Source organism: Tachyglossus aculeatus, chromosome 3, assembly GCF_015852505.1.
Source record: "Tachyglossus aculeatus isolate mTacAcu1 chromosome 3, mTacAcu1.pri, whole genome shotgun sequence".
NCBI classification, from domain to species: Eukaryota; Metazoa; Chordata; class Mammalia; order Monotremata; family Tachyglossidae; genus Tachyglossus; species Tachyglossus aculeatus.
Window position 1 is genome coordinate 25,870,156 of NC_052068.1, and position 14,004 is coordinate 25,884,159.

At 41.9% G+C, this 14,004-nt stretch overlaps 1 protein-coding gene across 4 annotated transcripts in view; it reads right to left on the minus strand.

Moving 5' to 3' along the window:
- Positions 1 to 14,004, minus strand: part of CFAP70 (cilia and flagella associated protein 70) — an 86,655-nt gene that overhangs the window by 56,742 nt on the left and 15,909 nt on the right. For all 4 annotated transcript variants that reach the window (XM_038743998.1, XM_038743997.1, XM_038743994.1 and 1 more), the window contains exons 5-8: positions 12,382 to 12,546; positions 9,153 to 9,335; positions 2,186 to 2,280; positions 640 to 739 (exon numbers count right to left, since the gene is read on the minus strand). In XM_038743998.1, coding sequence (XP_038599926.1) covers positions 640 to 739; positions 2,186 to 2,280; positions 9,153 to 9,335; positions 12,382 to 12,546 — 543 coding nt within the window. The remainder of the gene's footprint in view (positions 1 to 639; positions 740 to 2,185; positions 2,281 to 9,152; positions 9,336 to 12,381; positions 12,547 to 14,004) is intronic.

Here is a 14,004-nt window from a genome sequence, read left to right on the forward strand (position 1 = left end):
AGGGTTTAGCACCCAGATCCTTCTGACTTTCTAGGCCAAGCTAGATTAGGTGATGGACAACGGCAAATAGGCTCAAGAATCCTCAAGTTTACTGTTGTGAATGTTAGTGGGTTGAAATTTCACTATTTGGAGCCAGCTCTGAAAGATGAAACCTTCCCTTCAATCACACTGTTGCATCCTTCCTGGAGAAGACTGAAATGGGCACCACAAAATTTTAAAATGGATTATTTGGTATTGAGTGCCTACTGAGTGGTAAACACGATACTAGGGAATAGTATACCAGAAGTAATCAATCAACCATATTTATTGAGCGCTTACTGTGTGCAGAGCACCGCACTCAGTGCTTGGGAGAGCACAACACAACAATATAATAGACGCATTCCCTCCCACAGTGAGCTTACAATCTAGAGGGATACAAACTCCCTGCCCATGAAATTAGGGGAAGATAGGCAAAAACCACACCTAATAGGAGCGAGAGGAAGGTAATAATAATAATAATAATGGCATTTGTTAAGCACTTACTATATGCCAAGCATTGTTCAGCAGGAGGTCATTCAACTACTTTATATTATATATTCCTTACTGTTATATATTCCTTACTATTATATATTCCTTACAAAATATACTCATCACACTTACCTTATCAGCTTTGCCAGCTTTTCCTTTGGTGGCAGCAACTACAGGAACTCTTGAGATCTCCACAGGCCAAAAGTGGCACTCTGCGATTCGTTTCTGCAAACTGTAAACCAAGAACTATACGGACTAAAATACAGGCAAGGGCAGTCTTGGGGGAAAGCGGGCAATAACGATTACGCTTCGATTCCCTAAGTCGATTTGATTTTCTTCAATCAAATCACTGCCCATTAAACATTTACTCAGAATGATTCACAATAGCAAGTGGTCTTGGGAGTCAGAGGACCTGGGCTGATAATAGTGGTAATTGTGTTATTTAATGACGGCGTTTATTAAATGCTTACTATGTGCAAAGCACTGTTCTAAGCGCTGGGGAGGTTACAAGGTGATCAGGTTGTCCCACGGAGGGGCTCACAGTCTTAATCTCCATTTTTACAGATGAGGTAACAGAGGCACAGGGAAGTTAAGCGACTTGCCCAAGGTCACACAGCAGAGAAATGGAGGAGCTGGGATTAGAACCCAGGTCCTCTGACTCCCAAGCCTGTGCTCTGTCAATCAATCAATCAATCATATTTATTGAGCACTTACTGTGTGCAGAGCACTGTACTAAGCGCTTGGGAAGTACAAGTTGGCAACATATAGAGACAGTCCCTACCCAACAGTGGGCTTACAGTCTATCCCTTTGGCCATTAATCCCAACTTTGCCACTGTTACTTAACTTCTCTGTGCCTCAGTTACCTCATCTGAAAAATGGGGATTAAGACTGTGAGCCCCATGGGGGACATGGACTGTGACCACCCTATCTTGTTATCCATTCCAGTGCTTAGTATAAGTGCCTGGCACATAGTAAGCACTTAACGAATACCATTTTAAACAACTCCATCGATAACTTGTTCCTTTCTTGAACCATCACCAAGAATAGCAAAAAAAAAAAATAAGTAGGGTAAAATACAAAAAAGAACCTGCTGAAAATCTACTGATTTGGAAACAGAGACTGAGTTTCTTTCTCTGTAGAATAATTTGGTGATGAGTTTTTTTAATATATTTATTAAGCACTTACTATGTGCCAGGTACTGTTCTAAGTGCTGGGGTGGATACAAGGTAATCAGGGTGGACCTAATCTCTGTCCCACCTGGGGCTCACAGTCTTAGTCCCCATTTTGCAGATGAGGGAACTGAGGTACAGAGAAATGAAGCGACTTGCCCAAGGTCACAGAGCAGACAAGTGGCATTCATTCATTCATTCATTCAATCGTATTTATTGAGCGCTTACTGTGTGCAGAGCACTGTACTAAGCGCTTGGGAAGTCCAAGTTGGCAACATATAGAGACGGTCCCTACCCAACAGCGGGCTCACAGGCTAGAAGCAGACAACTCGGGTCCTTTCATTCATTCATTCAATCGTATTTATTGAGCGTTTACTGTGTGCAGAGCACTGTACTAAGCGCTTGGGAAGTACAAGTTGACGGTCCCTACCCAACAGTGGGCTCACAGTCTAGAAAGGCCACTAGGCCCCCGTTGCTTTCCTTTCCCCATTCCCTTTCCCAGGCCCACCTGACTACTGCCGGAGGGTCAAGATAGCAGCGCCTTTCCAAATCCCAAATGATCCTCTTCTTTATGGTTTCCGCCTGGATTCGGAACTCCTTATCCTGGGAAAGGAGGGCAAATGTGGGTCCCTTGCCTCTGCTCAGAGGCCAACAATTATTTAAAATGTTGTCAGAGCAAGGATGGTGATTGATTACTGGAGTATCCTGCACATGTTATAACCAATCAATATCCTCCTTCCCAGGCCACTGGAAAGAGAGAGCCACGTCTGGGGTAACGAAGAAGAGCATCATCATCATCAATCGTCATCAATCGTATTTATTGAGCGCTTACTATGTGCAGAGCACTGTACTAAGCGCTTGGGAAGTACAAATTGGCAACACATAGAGACAGTCCCTACCCAACAGAGCAGCATGGGCGCTAACTCTCTACGATGGTTATTTCAATCAATCAATCAATCAATCGTATTTATTGAGCGCTTACTGTGTGCAGAGCACTGTCCTAAGCGCTTGGGAAGTACAAGTTGGCACTGCGACCCATCCTCCTCTCTCTTCCTCTGAACTCTCCTAGTTAGCCTCTCTTTCATTCATTCATCCAATCGTATTTATTGAGCGCTTACTGTGTGCAGAGCACTGTACTAAGCGCTTGGGAAGTCCAAGTCGGCAACATATAGAGATGGTCCCTACCCAACAACGGGCTCACAGTCTAGAAGGGGGAGACAGACAACAAAACAAAATATGGAGACAGGTGTCAAAATCTCTTTCATTCATTCGTTCAATCGTATTTATTGAGCGCTTACTATGTGCAGAGCACTGTACTAAGCGCTTGGGAAGTACAAGTTGGCAAGTCTTCACCCACTTGTCCTGTAATGGTTACCACCTTTGCCACACATTCTCCCCGGCCTCTTTGTCAGCTGTTGGCCATTTAGATATTAGTAATAATAATAATATGTATGGTATTTGTTAAGCGCTTACTATGTGTCAAGCACTGTTCTAAGCGCTGGGGTAGATACAAAGTAATCAAGTAGGCCCACGTGGGTCTCACATTTTCAATGCGTGTCTACTTGTTTTGTTTTGGTTTCTGTCTCCTCCTTCTAGACTGTGAGCCTGTTGTTGGGTAGGGATTGTCTCTCTCTCTCTCTTGCCAAATTGTACTGTCCAAGCTCTTAGTACAGTGCTCTGCACACAGTAAGCGCTCAATAAATACGACTGAATGAATTAATCCCCATTTTACAGATGAGGTAACTGAAGCACAAAGAAGTGAAGTGGCTTCCCCAACGTCACACAGCAGACTAGTAGCAGAGCGGGATTAGAACCCACGTCCTCTGATTCCCAAGCCTGTGCTCTTTCTATTAAGTCTGTCAGTCAATCCTATCTATTGAGCGCTTACTATGTGCAGAGCACTGTACTAAGCACTTGGGAGAGTACAATATAACAATAAACAGACATATTCCCTGCCCACAGTGAGCTCAGAGTCTAGAGAGGGGGAGCTAGAATAATACTACATCAACCAGAACTAACTGAATGTCGAAAACTAAATAGATTAAGATTCATTCAATCGTATTTATTGAGCGCTTACTGTGTACAGAGCACTGTACTAAGTGCTTAGCACTGTACTAAGTGATTCCGCATCAGTCTAGGGTCGTTACAAGCTATAAATGCCAAATACTTAGAGGAAAATGTGCAAAATTCAAGAAAGAGAGGAGACAATGTGACATGAAAGATGGTTCTTTACATAACTCTAGGTCTTTCCCCAGATACTTCGGTTAAGGCCTTTCCTTACCTCCGGGTGGTTGAGTCTGACTCCCAAGCCTGTGCTCTTTCCATTAAGCCTGTCAGTCAATCCTATCTATTGAGCGCTTACTATGAGCAGAGCACTGTACTAAGCACTTGGGAGAGTGCAATATAACAATAAACAGACATATTCCCTGCCCACAGTGAGCTCAGAGTCTAAAGAGGGGGAGCTAGAATAATACTACATCAACCAGAACTAACTGAATGTCAAACACTAAATAGATTAAGATTCATTCAATCATATTTATTGAGCGCTTACTGTGTACAGAGCACTGTACTAAGCGCTGAGCACTGTACTAAGTGATTCCACATCAGTCTAGGGTCATTACAAGCTATAAATGCCAAATACTTAGAGGAAAATGTGCAAAATTCAAGAAAGAGAGGAGACAATGTAACATGAAAGATGGTTCTTATTTAACATAACTCTAGGTCTTTCCCCAGATACTTCGGTTAAGGCCTTTCCTTACCTCTGGGTGGTTGTCTGACTCCCAAGCCTGTGCTCTTTCCATTAAGTCTGTCAGTCAATCCTATCTATTGAGCGCTTACTATGCGCAGAGCACTGTACTAAGCACTTGGGAGAGAGCAATATAACAATAAACAGACATATTCCCTGCCCACAGTGAGCTCAGAGTCTAAAGAGGGGGAGCTAGAATAATACTACATCAACCAGAACTAACTGAATGTCAAACACTAAATAGATTAAGATTCATTCAATCATATTTATTGAGCGCTTACTGTGTACAGAGCACTGTACTAAGCGCTTAGCACTGTACTAAGCGATTCCGCATCAGTCTAGGGTCGTTACAAGCTATAAATGCCAAATACTTAGAGGAAAATGTGCAAAATTCAAGAAAGAGAGGAGACAATGTAACATGAAAGATGGTTCTTTACATAACTCTAGGTCTTTCCCCAGATACTTCGGTTAAGGCCTTTCCTTACCCCTGGGTGGTTGAGTCTGACTCCCAAGCCTGTGCTCTTTCCATTAAATCTGTCAGTCAATCCTATCTATTGAGCGCTTACTATGTGCAGAGCACTGTACTAAGCACTTGGGAGAGTACAATATAACAATAAACAGACATATTCCCTGCCCACAGTGAGCTCAGAGTCTAGAGAGGGGGAGCTAGAATAATACTACATCAACCAGAACTAACTGAATGTCAAACACTAAATAGATTAAGATTCATTCAATCATATTTATTGAGCGCTTACTGTGTACAGAGCACTGTACTAAGCGCTTAGCACTGTACTAAGCGATTCCGCATCAGTCTAGGGTTGTTACAAGCTATAAATGCCAAATACTTAGAGGAAAATGTGCAAAATTCAAGAAAGAGAAGAGACAGTGTAACATGAAAGATGGTTCTTTACATAACTCTAGGTCTTTCCCCAGATACTTCGGTTAAGGCCTTTCCTTACCTCCGGGTGGTTGAGTCTGATTCCCAAGCCTGTGCTCTTTCCATTAAATCTGTCAGTCAATCCTATCTATTGAGCGCTTACTATGTGCAGAGCACTGTCCTAAGCACTTGGGAGAGTGCAATATAACAATAAACAGACATATTCCCTGCCCACAGTGAGCTCAGAGTCTAGAGAGGGGGAGATATAATAATACTACATCAACCAGAACTAACTGAATGTCAAACACTAAATAGATTAAGATTCATTCAATCATATTTGAGCGCTTACTGTGTACAGAGGACTGTACTAAGCGCTTAGCACTGTACTAAGTGATTCCGCATCAGTCTAGGGTCGTTACAAGCTATAAATGCCAAAAACTTAGAGGAAAATGTGCAAAATTCAAGAAAGAGAGGAGACAACGTAACATGAAAGATGGTTCTTATTTAACATAACTCTAGGTCTTTCCCCAGATACTTCGGTTAAGGCCTTTCCTTACCCCTGGGTGGTTGAGTCTGACTCCCAAGCCTGTGCTCTTTCCATTAAAACTGTCAGTCAATCCTATCTATTGAGCGCTTACTATGTGCAGAGCACTGTACTAAGCACTTGGGAGAGTACAATATAACAATAAACAGACATATTCCCTGCCCACAGTGAGCTCAGAGTCTAGAGAGGCAGAGCTATAATAATACTACATCAACCAGAACTAACTGAATGGCAAACACTAAATAGATTAAGATTCATTCAATCGTATTTATTGAGCACTTACTGTGTACAGAGCACTGTACAAAGCGCTTAGCACTGTACTAAGCGATTCCGCATCAGTCTAGGGTTGTTACAAGCTATAAATGCCAAATACTTAGAGGAAAATGTGCAAAATTCAAGAAAGAGAAGAGACAGTGTAACATGAAAGATGGTTCTTTACATAACTCTAGGTCTTTCCCCAGATACTTCGGTTAAGGCCTTTCCTTACCTCCGGGTGGTTGAGTCTGATTTCCAAGCCTGTGCTCTTTCCATTAAATCTGTCAGTCAATCCTATCTATTGAGCGCTTACTATGTGCAGAGCACTGTCCTAAGCACTTGGGAGAGTGCAATATAACAATAAACAGACATATTCCCTGCCCACAGTGAGCTCAGAGTCTAGAGAGGGGGAGCTATAATAATACTACATCAACCAGAACTAACTGAATGTCAAACACTAAATAGATTAAGATTCATTCAATCGTATTTATTGAGCGCTTACTGTGTACAGAGCACTGTACAAAGCGCTTAGCACTGTACTAAGCAATGCCACATCAGTCTAGGGTTGTTACAAGCTATAAATGCCAAATACTTAGAGGAAAATGTGCAAAATTCAAGAAAGAGAGGAGACAATGTAACATGAAAGATGGTTCTTATTTAACATAACTCTAGGTCTTTCCCCAGATACTTCGGTTAAGGCCTTTCCTTACCTCTGGGTGGTTGTCTGACTCCCAAGCCTGTGCTCTTTCCATTAAGTCTGTCAGTCAATCCTATCTATTGAGCACTTACTATGCGCAGAGCACTGTACTAAGCACTTGGGAGAGTGCAATATAACAATAAACAGACATATTCCCTGCCCACAGTGAGCTCAGAGTCTAGAGAGGGGGAGCTATAATAATACTACATCAACCAGAACTAACTGAATGTCAAACACTAAATAGATTAAGATTCATTCAATCATATTTATTGAGCGCTTACTGTGTACAGAGCACTGTACTAAGCGCTTAGCACTGTACTAAGCGATTCCGCATCAGTCTAGGTTCGTTACAAGCTATAAATGCCAAATACTTAGAGGAAAATGTGCAAAATTCAAGAAAGCGAGGAGACGGTGTAACATGAAAGATGGTTCTTATTTAACATAACTCTAGGTCTTTCCCCAGATACTTCGGTTAAGGCCTTTCCTTACCTCTGGGTGGTTGAGCCTGACTCCCAAGCCTGTGCTCTTTCCATTAAGTCTGTCAGTCAATCCTATCTATAGAGCACTTACTATGTGCAGAGCACTGTACTAAGCACTTGGGAGAGTACAATATAACAATAAACAGACTTATTCCCTGCCCACAGTGAGCTCAGAGTCTAGGGAGGGGGAGCTAGAATAATACTACATCAACCAGAACTAACTGAATGTCAAACACTAAATAGACTAAGATTCATTCAATCATATTTATTGAGCGCTTACTGTGTACAGAGCACTGTACTAAGTGATTCCACATCAGTCTAGGGTTGTTACAAGCTATAAATGCCAAATACTTAGAGGAGAATGTGCAAAATTCAAGAAAGAGAGGAGACAGTGTAACATGAAAGATGGTTCTTATTTAACATAACTCTAGGTCCTTCCCCAGATACTTCGGTTAAGGCCTTTCCTTACCTCTGGGTGGTTGAGTCTGACTCCCAAGCCTGTGCTCTTTCCATTAAGTCTGTCAGTCAATCCTATCTATTGAGCGCTTACTATGTGCAGAGCACTGTACTAAGCACTTGGGAGAGTACAATATAACAATAAACACACATATTCCCTGCCCACAGTGAGCTCAGAGTCTGGAGAGGGGGAGCTAGAATAATACTACATCAACCAGAACTAACTGAATGGCAAACACTAAATAGATTAAGATTCATTCAATCATATTTGAGCGCTTACTGTGTACAGAGCACTGTACTAAGCGCTTAGCACTGTACTAAGTGATTCCGCATCAGTCTAGGGTCGTTACAAGCTATAAATGCCAAATACTTAGAGGAAAATGTGCAAAATTTAAGAAAGAGAAGAGACAGTGTAACATGAAAGATGGTTCTTTACATAACTCTAGGTCTTTCCCCAGATACTTCGGTTAAGGCCTTTCCTTACCTCCGGGTGGTTGAGTCTGATTCCCAAGCCTGTGCTCTTTCCATTAAGTCTGTCTGTCAATCCTATCTATTGAGCGCTTACTATGTGCAGAGCACTGTCCTAAGCACTTGGGAGAGTGCAATATAACAATAAACAGACATATTCCCTGCCCACAGTGAGCTCAGAGTCTAGAGAGGGGGAGATATAATAATACTACATCAACCAGAACTAACTGAATGTCAAACACTAAATAGATTAAGATTCATTCAATCGTATTTATTGAGCACTTACTGTGTACAGAGCACTGTACTAAGCGCTTAGCACTGTACTAAGCGATGCCACATCAGTCTAGGGTTGTTACAAGCTATAAATGCCAAATACTTAGAGGAAAATGTGCAAAATTCAAGAAAGAGAGGAGACAATGTAACATGAAAGATGGTTCTTATTTAACATAACTCTAGGTCTTTCCCCAGATACTTTGGTTAAGGCCTTTCCTTACCCCTGGGTGGTTGAGTCTGACTCCCAAGCCTGTGCTCTTTCCATTAAGTCTGTCTGTCAATCCTATCTACTGAGCGCTTACTATGTGCAGAGCACTGTCCTAAGCACTTGGGAGAGTGCAGTATAACAATAAACAGACATATTCCCTGCCCACAGTGAGCTCAGAGTCTAGAGAGGGGGAGCTAGAATAATACTACATCAACCAGAACTAACTGAATAGCAAACACTAAATAGATTAAGATTCATTCAATCGTATTTATTGAGCACTTACTGTGTACAGAGCACTGTACTAAGCGATTCCACATCAGTCTAGGGTTGTTACAAGCTACAAATGCTGAATACTTAGAGGAAAATGTGCAAAATTCAAGAAAGAGAGGAGACAATGTACCATGAAAGATGGTTCTTATTTAACATAACTCTAGGTCTTTCCCCAGATACTTTGGTTAAGGCCTTTCCTTACCTCTGGGTGGTTGAGTTCTCCGTTTTCCTCCTCATAGGAACCTCCAGTAATGAAAGAATCTGGGATGTTCTGAGCTCCCGGTGACAAGATGTTGGGAATGGGCCATTTTTTGGGTCGGGGTGTGGGTTCTTTTTCACCGCCCAGCTTCAGGGTGCCATTCTTGAACAACAGCGGACACTCTTTCTAAAATGAAAGGAAAATTATTGATTGTGCAGTCTGACCAAATGCAAGTTATCCTTTTGACTGCATGTGGATGAGCATAAAAAGACCTATGGCTACAGACAAACTCTAGACTGTAAATTCGTCTTCTAGACTGTATGCTCGCTGTGGGCAAGGAACGTGTTTGCCACCTCTGTCAAAGTGTACTCTCCCAAGTGCTTAGTACAGTGCTCCGCACACAGTAAGCGCTCAACAATTACGACTGATCGACTGATAAAAAGATACACCTAAACACACAGCGGCAAAATAAGGCACAGAAGTACAACAGGGGCACGATGAGAGATCGTGCGTGTTTGCACAAAAACACTCACAAACCCTCACACCACTGTCACGGCAGGAAGGGTAAAGCTGACATGCTCCTAGTTGATGTCTGAATTGAAGATGTCTATTGTCTGAAATAATAATAATAATAATAATAATAATAATAATGGCATTTATTAAGTGCTTACTATGTGCAAAGCACTGTTCTACCTGTATATATTTATATATGTGTGTACATATTTATTACTCTATTTATTTATTTATTTTATTTGTACATATCTATTCTATTTATTTTATTTTGTTAGTACGTTTGGTTTTGTTCTCTGTCTCCCCCTTTTAGACTGTGAGCCCACGGTTGGGTAGGGACTGTCTCTATATGTTGCCGACTTGTACTTCCCAAGGGCCTAGTACAGTGCTCTGCACACAGAGAAGCAGCGTGGCTCAGTGGAAAGAGCATGGGCTTTGGAGTCAGAGGTCATGGGTTCGAATCCCAGCCCCGCCACATGTCTGCTGTGCAACCTTGGGCAAGTCACTTCACTTCTCTGAGCCTCGGTTACCTCATCTGTAAAATGGGGATTAAGACTGTGAGCCCCACGTGGGACAACCTGATCACCTTGTATCCCCACAGCGCTTAGAACAGTGCTTTGCACATAATAAGCGCTTAACAAATGTCATCATTATTATTAGTAGTAGTAGTAGTAAGTGCTCAATAAATACAATTGATTGATTGATTGATTGATTCTAAGCACTGGAGAGGTTACAAGGTGATCAGGTTGTCCCACGGGGGGGGCTCACAGTCTTCATCCCCATTTTACAGATGAGGTAACTGAGGCCCAGAGAAGTGAAGTGACTTGCCCAAAGTCACACAGCTGACTATTGGCGGAGCCGGGATTTGAAACCATGAACTTTGACTCCAAAGCCCGGGCTCTATCCACTGAGCCATGCTGCTTCTCCAGTCTAGTCCAGTCTATAATGATCCCAGTTTTTTATGGTATTTGTTTAGCTCTTACTATGTGCCAGGCACTGAGATGTGTTTGATCCTTCCCAGGCCAAACCATATGATTCCCGGTTGAGAATTACATGGCCCGTCTGTTAAATTTGCCTTTAACTAACTGAATTAGGAGAATCGATCAGACTGCATAGTACTAAAATTTGTATTTGAAATGGCTACGCAATATTGGATATTCCCCCCAGTTAATACGACAATGGGAGCAAACGGACTCCAAAATATAATAATTCAGTTAGTAGTGTCACAGACTAGTATAGGAATGAAGACTATGGATGAGGAAGCCACTTAAAGACAGGCTAAAACTGCACTGAATTGCAATCAATCTAGTATTGAGTGCCTACTTTTTACACAGCACTGTATTAACCACAGTACTAAACAATCAATCATATTTATTGAGCGCTTACTGTGTGCAGAGCACTGTACTAAGCGCTTGGGAAGTACAAGTTGGCAACATATAGAGACGGTCCTTAGGTGGGTACAATTAAACTAATAATGATCCCTATTTTTTTTATGGTATCTGTTTAGCTCTTACTATGTGCCAGGCACTGTACTGGGTGCTGGAATAGACACAATATAATCAGGTTGGACACAGTCCCTGTCCCCCATGGGGTTCATAGTCTTAATCCCCACTTTACAGATGAGGTAACTGAGACACACAGAAGTTAAATTCATTCACTCAATCGTATTTATTGAGCGCTTACTGTGTGCAGAGCACTGTACTAAGCGCTTGGGAATCAATCAATCAATCGTATTTATTGAGCGCTTACTGTGTGCAGAGCACTGTACTAAGCGCTTGGGAAGTACAAGTCGGCAACATATAGAGACGGTCCCTACCCAACAGTGGGCTCATAGTCTAGAAGGGGGAGACAGACAACAAAACAAAACATGGAGACAGGTGTCGAAATCATCAGAACAAATAGAATTAAAGCTATATGCACATCATTAACAAAATAAAAAGAATAGAAAATATGTACTAAACGTTTTCCAATGGCTGTTAACACTGTCCAAATATTTCTTAACAGTGTTGTGATGACCCAGCCAAGAGGAAAAAGCCTCAATAACACAGTCTTATATATGTCTTTTAAATATCTGATGCAGAAAGAAATATTTGATGACTTGCCCAAGATGACACAGCAGACAAGTGGCAGAGCCGGGATTAGAACCCAGGTCCTTCTGACTCCCGGGCCTGTTCTCTAGCCACTGGGCCATGCTGCTTCTCAACACATTTACACTCTACATAAAATAAAGTACAGAGAAGGGGAAGGAAATGGGGCAAGGTGCATGAATTGTGCTTAAGAAATCGGAAATGTAGCTAGGAGCAAAAGCGCCTCGGGAGATTGTGAGTACTTTAAATGCTTAGGTGCTAGAGCGGTGCGGAATTGGAAGCAGGGGGGCTATAAGCAGGAGATATTAGAAATGAATAGGAGAATAAATAAATAAATACGATTGATGATGATGATGAGAAGGCCACCCGGAGGAGATGTGATTTCGGAAGGTCTTTGAACATGGGCACTACCGTAGTCTGTCAAATTTGAAAGTTGCGGGGGAGGAGGGAGGATAGAAGCAATGCATCAGCAGCAGGTCAAGAACGAGGCACAGTGCACGGGTCAGCTGGGGAGAGACATGGAGGGAAAGTTGGGGTCTATTAGGAAAAAAGCATGGATAAATATGGAGGGAAAGCATGGATCTGGTGGCACGTAGTAATGCCGTCTCCGAGTGAATCTGCTGATGATCCCTCACCTCGCCAACGGACGGAACTTGAAAGCCAACCATATAATTTTGCGGGGGTCCTGTAGGGCTGAAAGCTTCGGGAACAGAATAAGCAGCCTCCAGGGTCACCTTCACCAGGTTACTACCTAAGAGCTGGGATGCGGAGAGCAGTGCCTCTGGAACACACACCGTTACCTGCAGGGAGAGGTGAAATGACATCAAATTCCAATCGAATTCCATTAAATCGAATCAAATGACTAACAGTTCACTTGCGGAAGAGAAACGAGGCGAAGCACTAACTGATGTTTCGGAAGAGGATCAAACTGCAAGAAAGTCCAGGTGGTATACGTTCAGGGTTCCGTTTGATCAAAATAGGTAACTTCTGTGTCGGATAAACTGAAACGATGAGCCTAATTCTCTATTCTTTCCTTCCTTTCTCCCCACCCCAAGGAGTGGCGGGACAGTGCTAAAGTTAAAACAATTCATTCGAGAAGTTGCTGGTTTGAACGCTTAAATAAATAAATAAATAAATAAATAAATAAATAAATAAATGGATGCATGAATGAATGAATAAATAAATAAATAAATGGATGAATGAGTGAATGAATGAATAAATAAATAAAAAAATAAATGGAGCATAGTGTGAAATGCTTAGAGGAAGATGCAAGTGCTAATGATGATGACAATAGTAACTGCATTTGTTAAGTGTTGATTATGTGCCCAGCACTGCACTAGACACTGGAATAGATACAAGATAATCAGGTTGGACAAAACAATAATAATATTAATAATGATGGCATTTGTTAAGCATTTACTATGTGCAAAACACTGTTCTAAGCGCTGGGGGGGATATGAAGTGATCAGGTTGTCTCATGTGGGGTTCACAGTCTTAATCCCCATTTTGCCGATGAGGTAACTGAGGCACAGAAAAGTTAAGTGACTTTCCCAAAGTCACACCATCCCACATGGAGCTCACAGTCTAAACAGGAGGAAGAACGGGCACTGAATCCCCATTTCACAGATGAGGAAACTGAGGTACAAAGAAGTTAAACGACTTGTGACATAGCAGGTAAATGACAGAGCCAGCATTAGAATCTGGATCCTCTGACACCCAAGCCCATTCTCTTTCCACGAGGCCATGCTGCTTATTATATTTGTTATTATGGTCTTTGTTTAGCACTTACGATGTATCAAGCACTGTTCTAAGCCCTGTGATAGATACAAATCAATCAGGTTTCTCTAGGTGTTCGGGGAAAGTGCTCAGGAGGAAAAACCTTCACCAGGTAAATAACCTCTAGACACTACTTAACCCAAAGCCTCCAATTTTGGGGACAGCAAATATAAAACCTGGTTCAGTGAATGTTTTCGATCAGCTTTTAGTAAATATTGCTTTGAAAATAATTTTTCAATCAAAGTCTTCTAGTCTTAATCCATAGATTATAGCTATTCAGTTGTTTGGGGTTGTGAGAAAACCCACATAATTTTTTACAGAGAACATGCTAAAGGGTCTTCCCTTTACACTTGTTTGAACCGAACTCGTGAGGCAGAATGAAGGACGGTTTTAATTTGCAGGCTAGAAGGAAATCGATGGATCAAAAATATGAGAAAATTGGAATTTATACATAAACTAAGATACAAAGACATGGCCTGGAC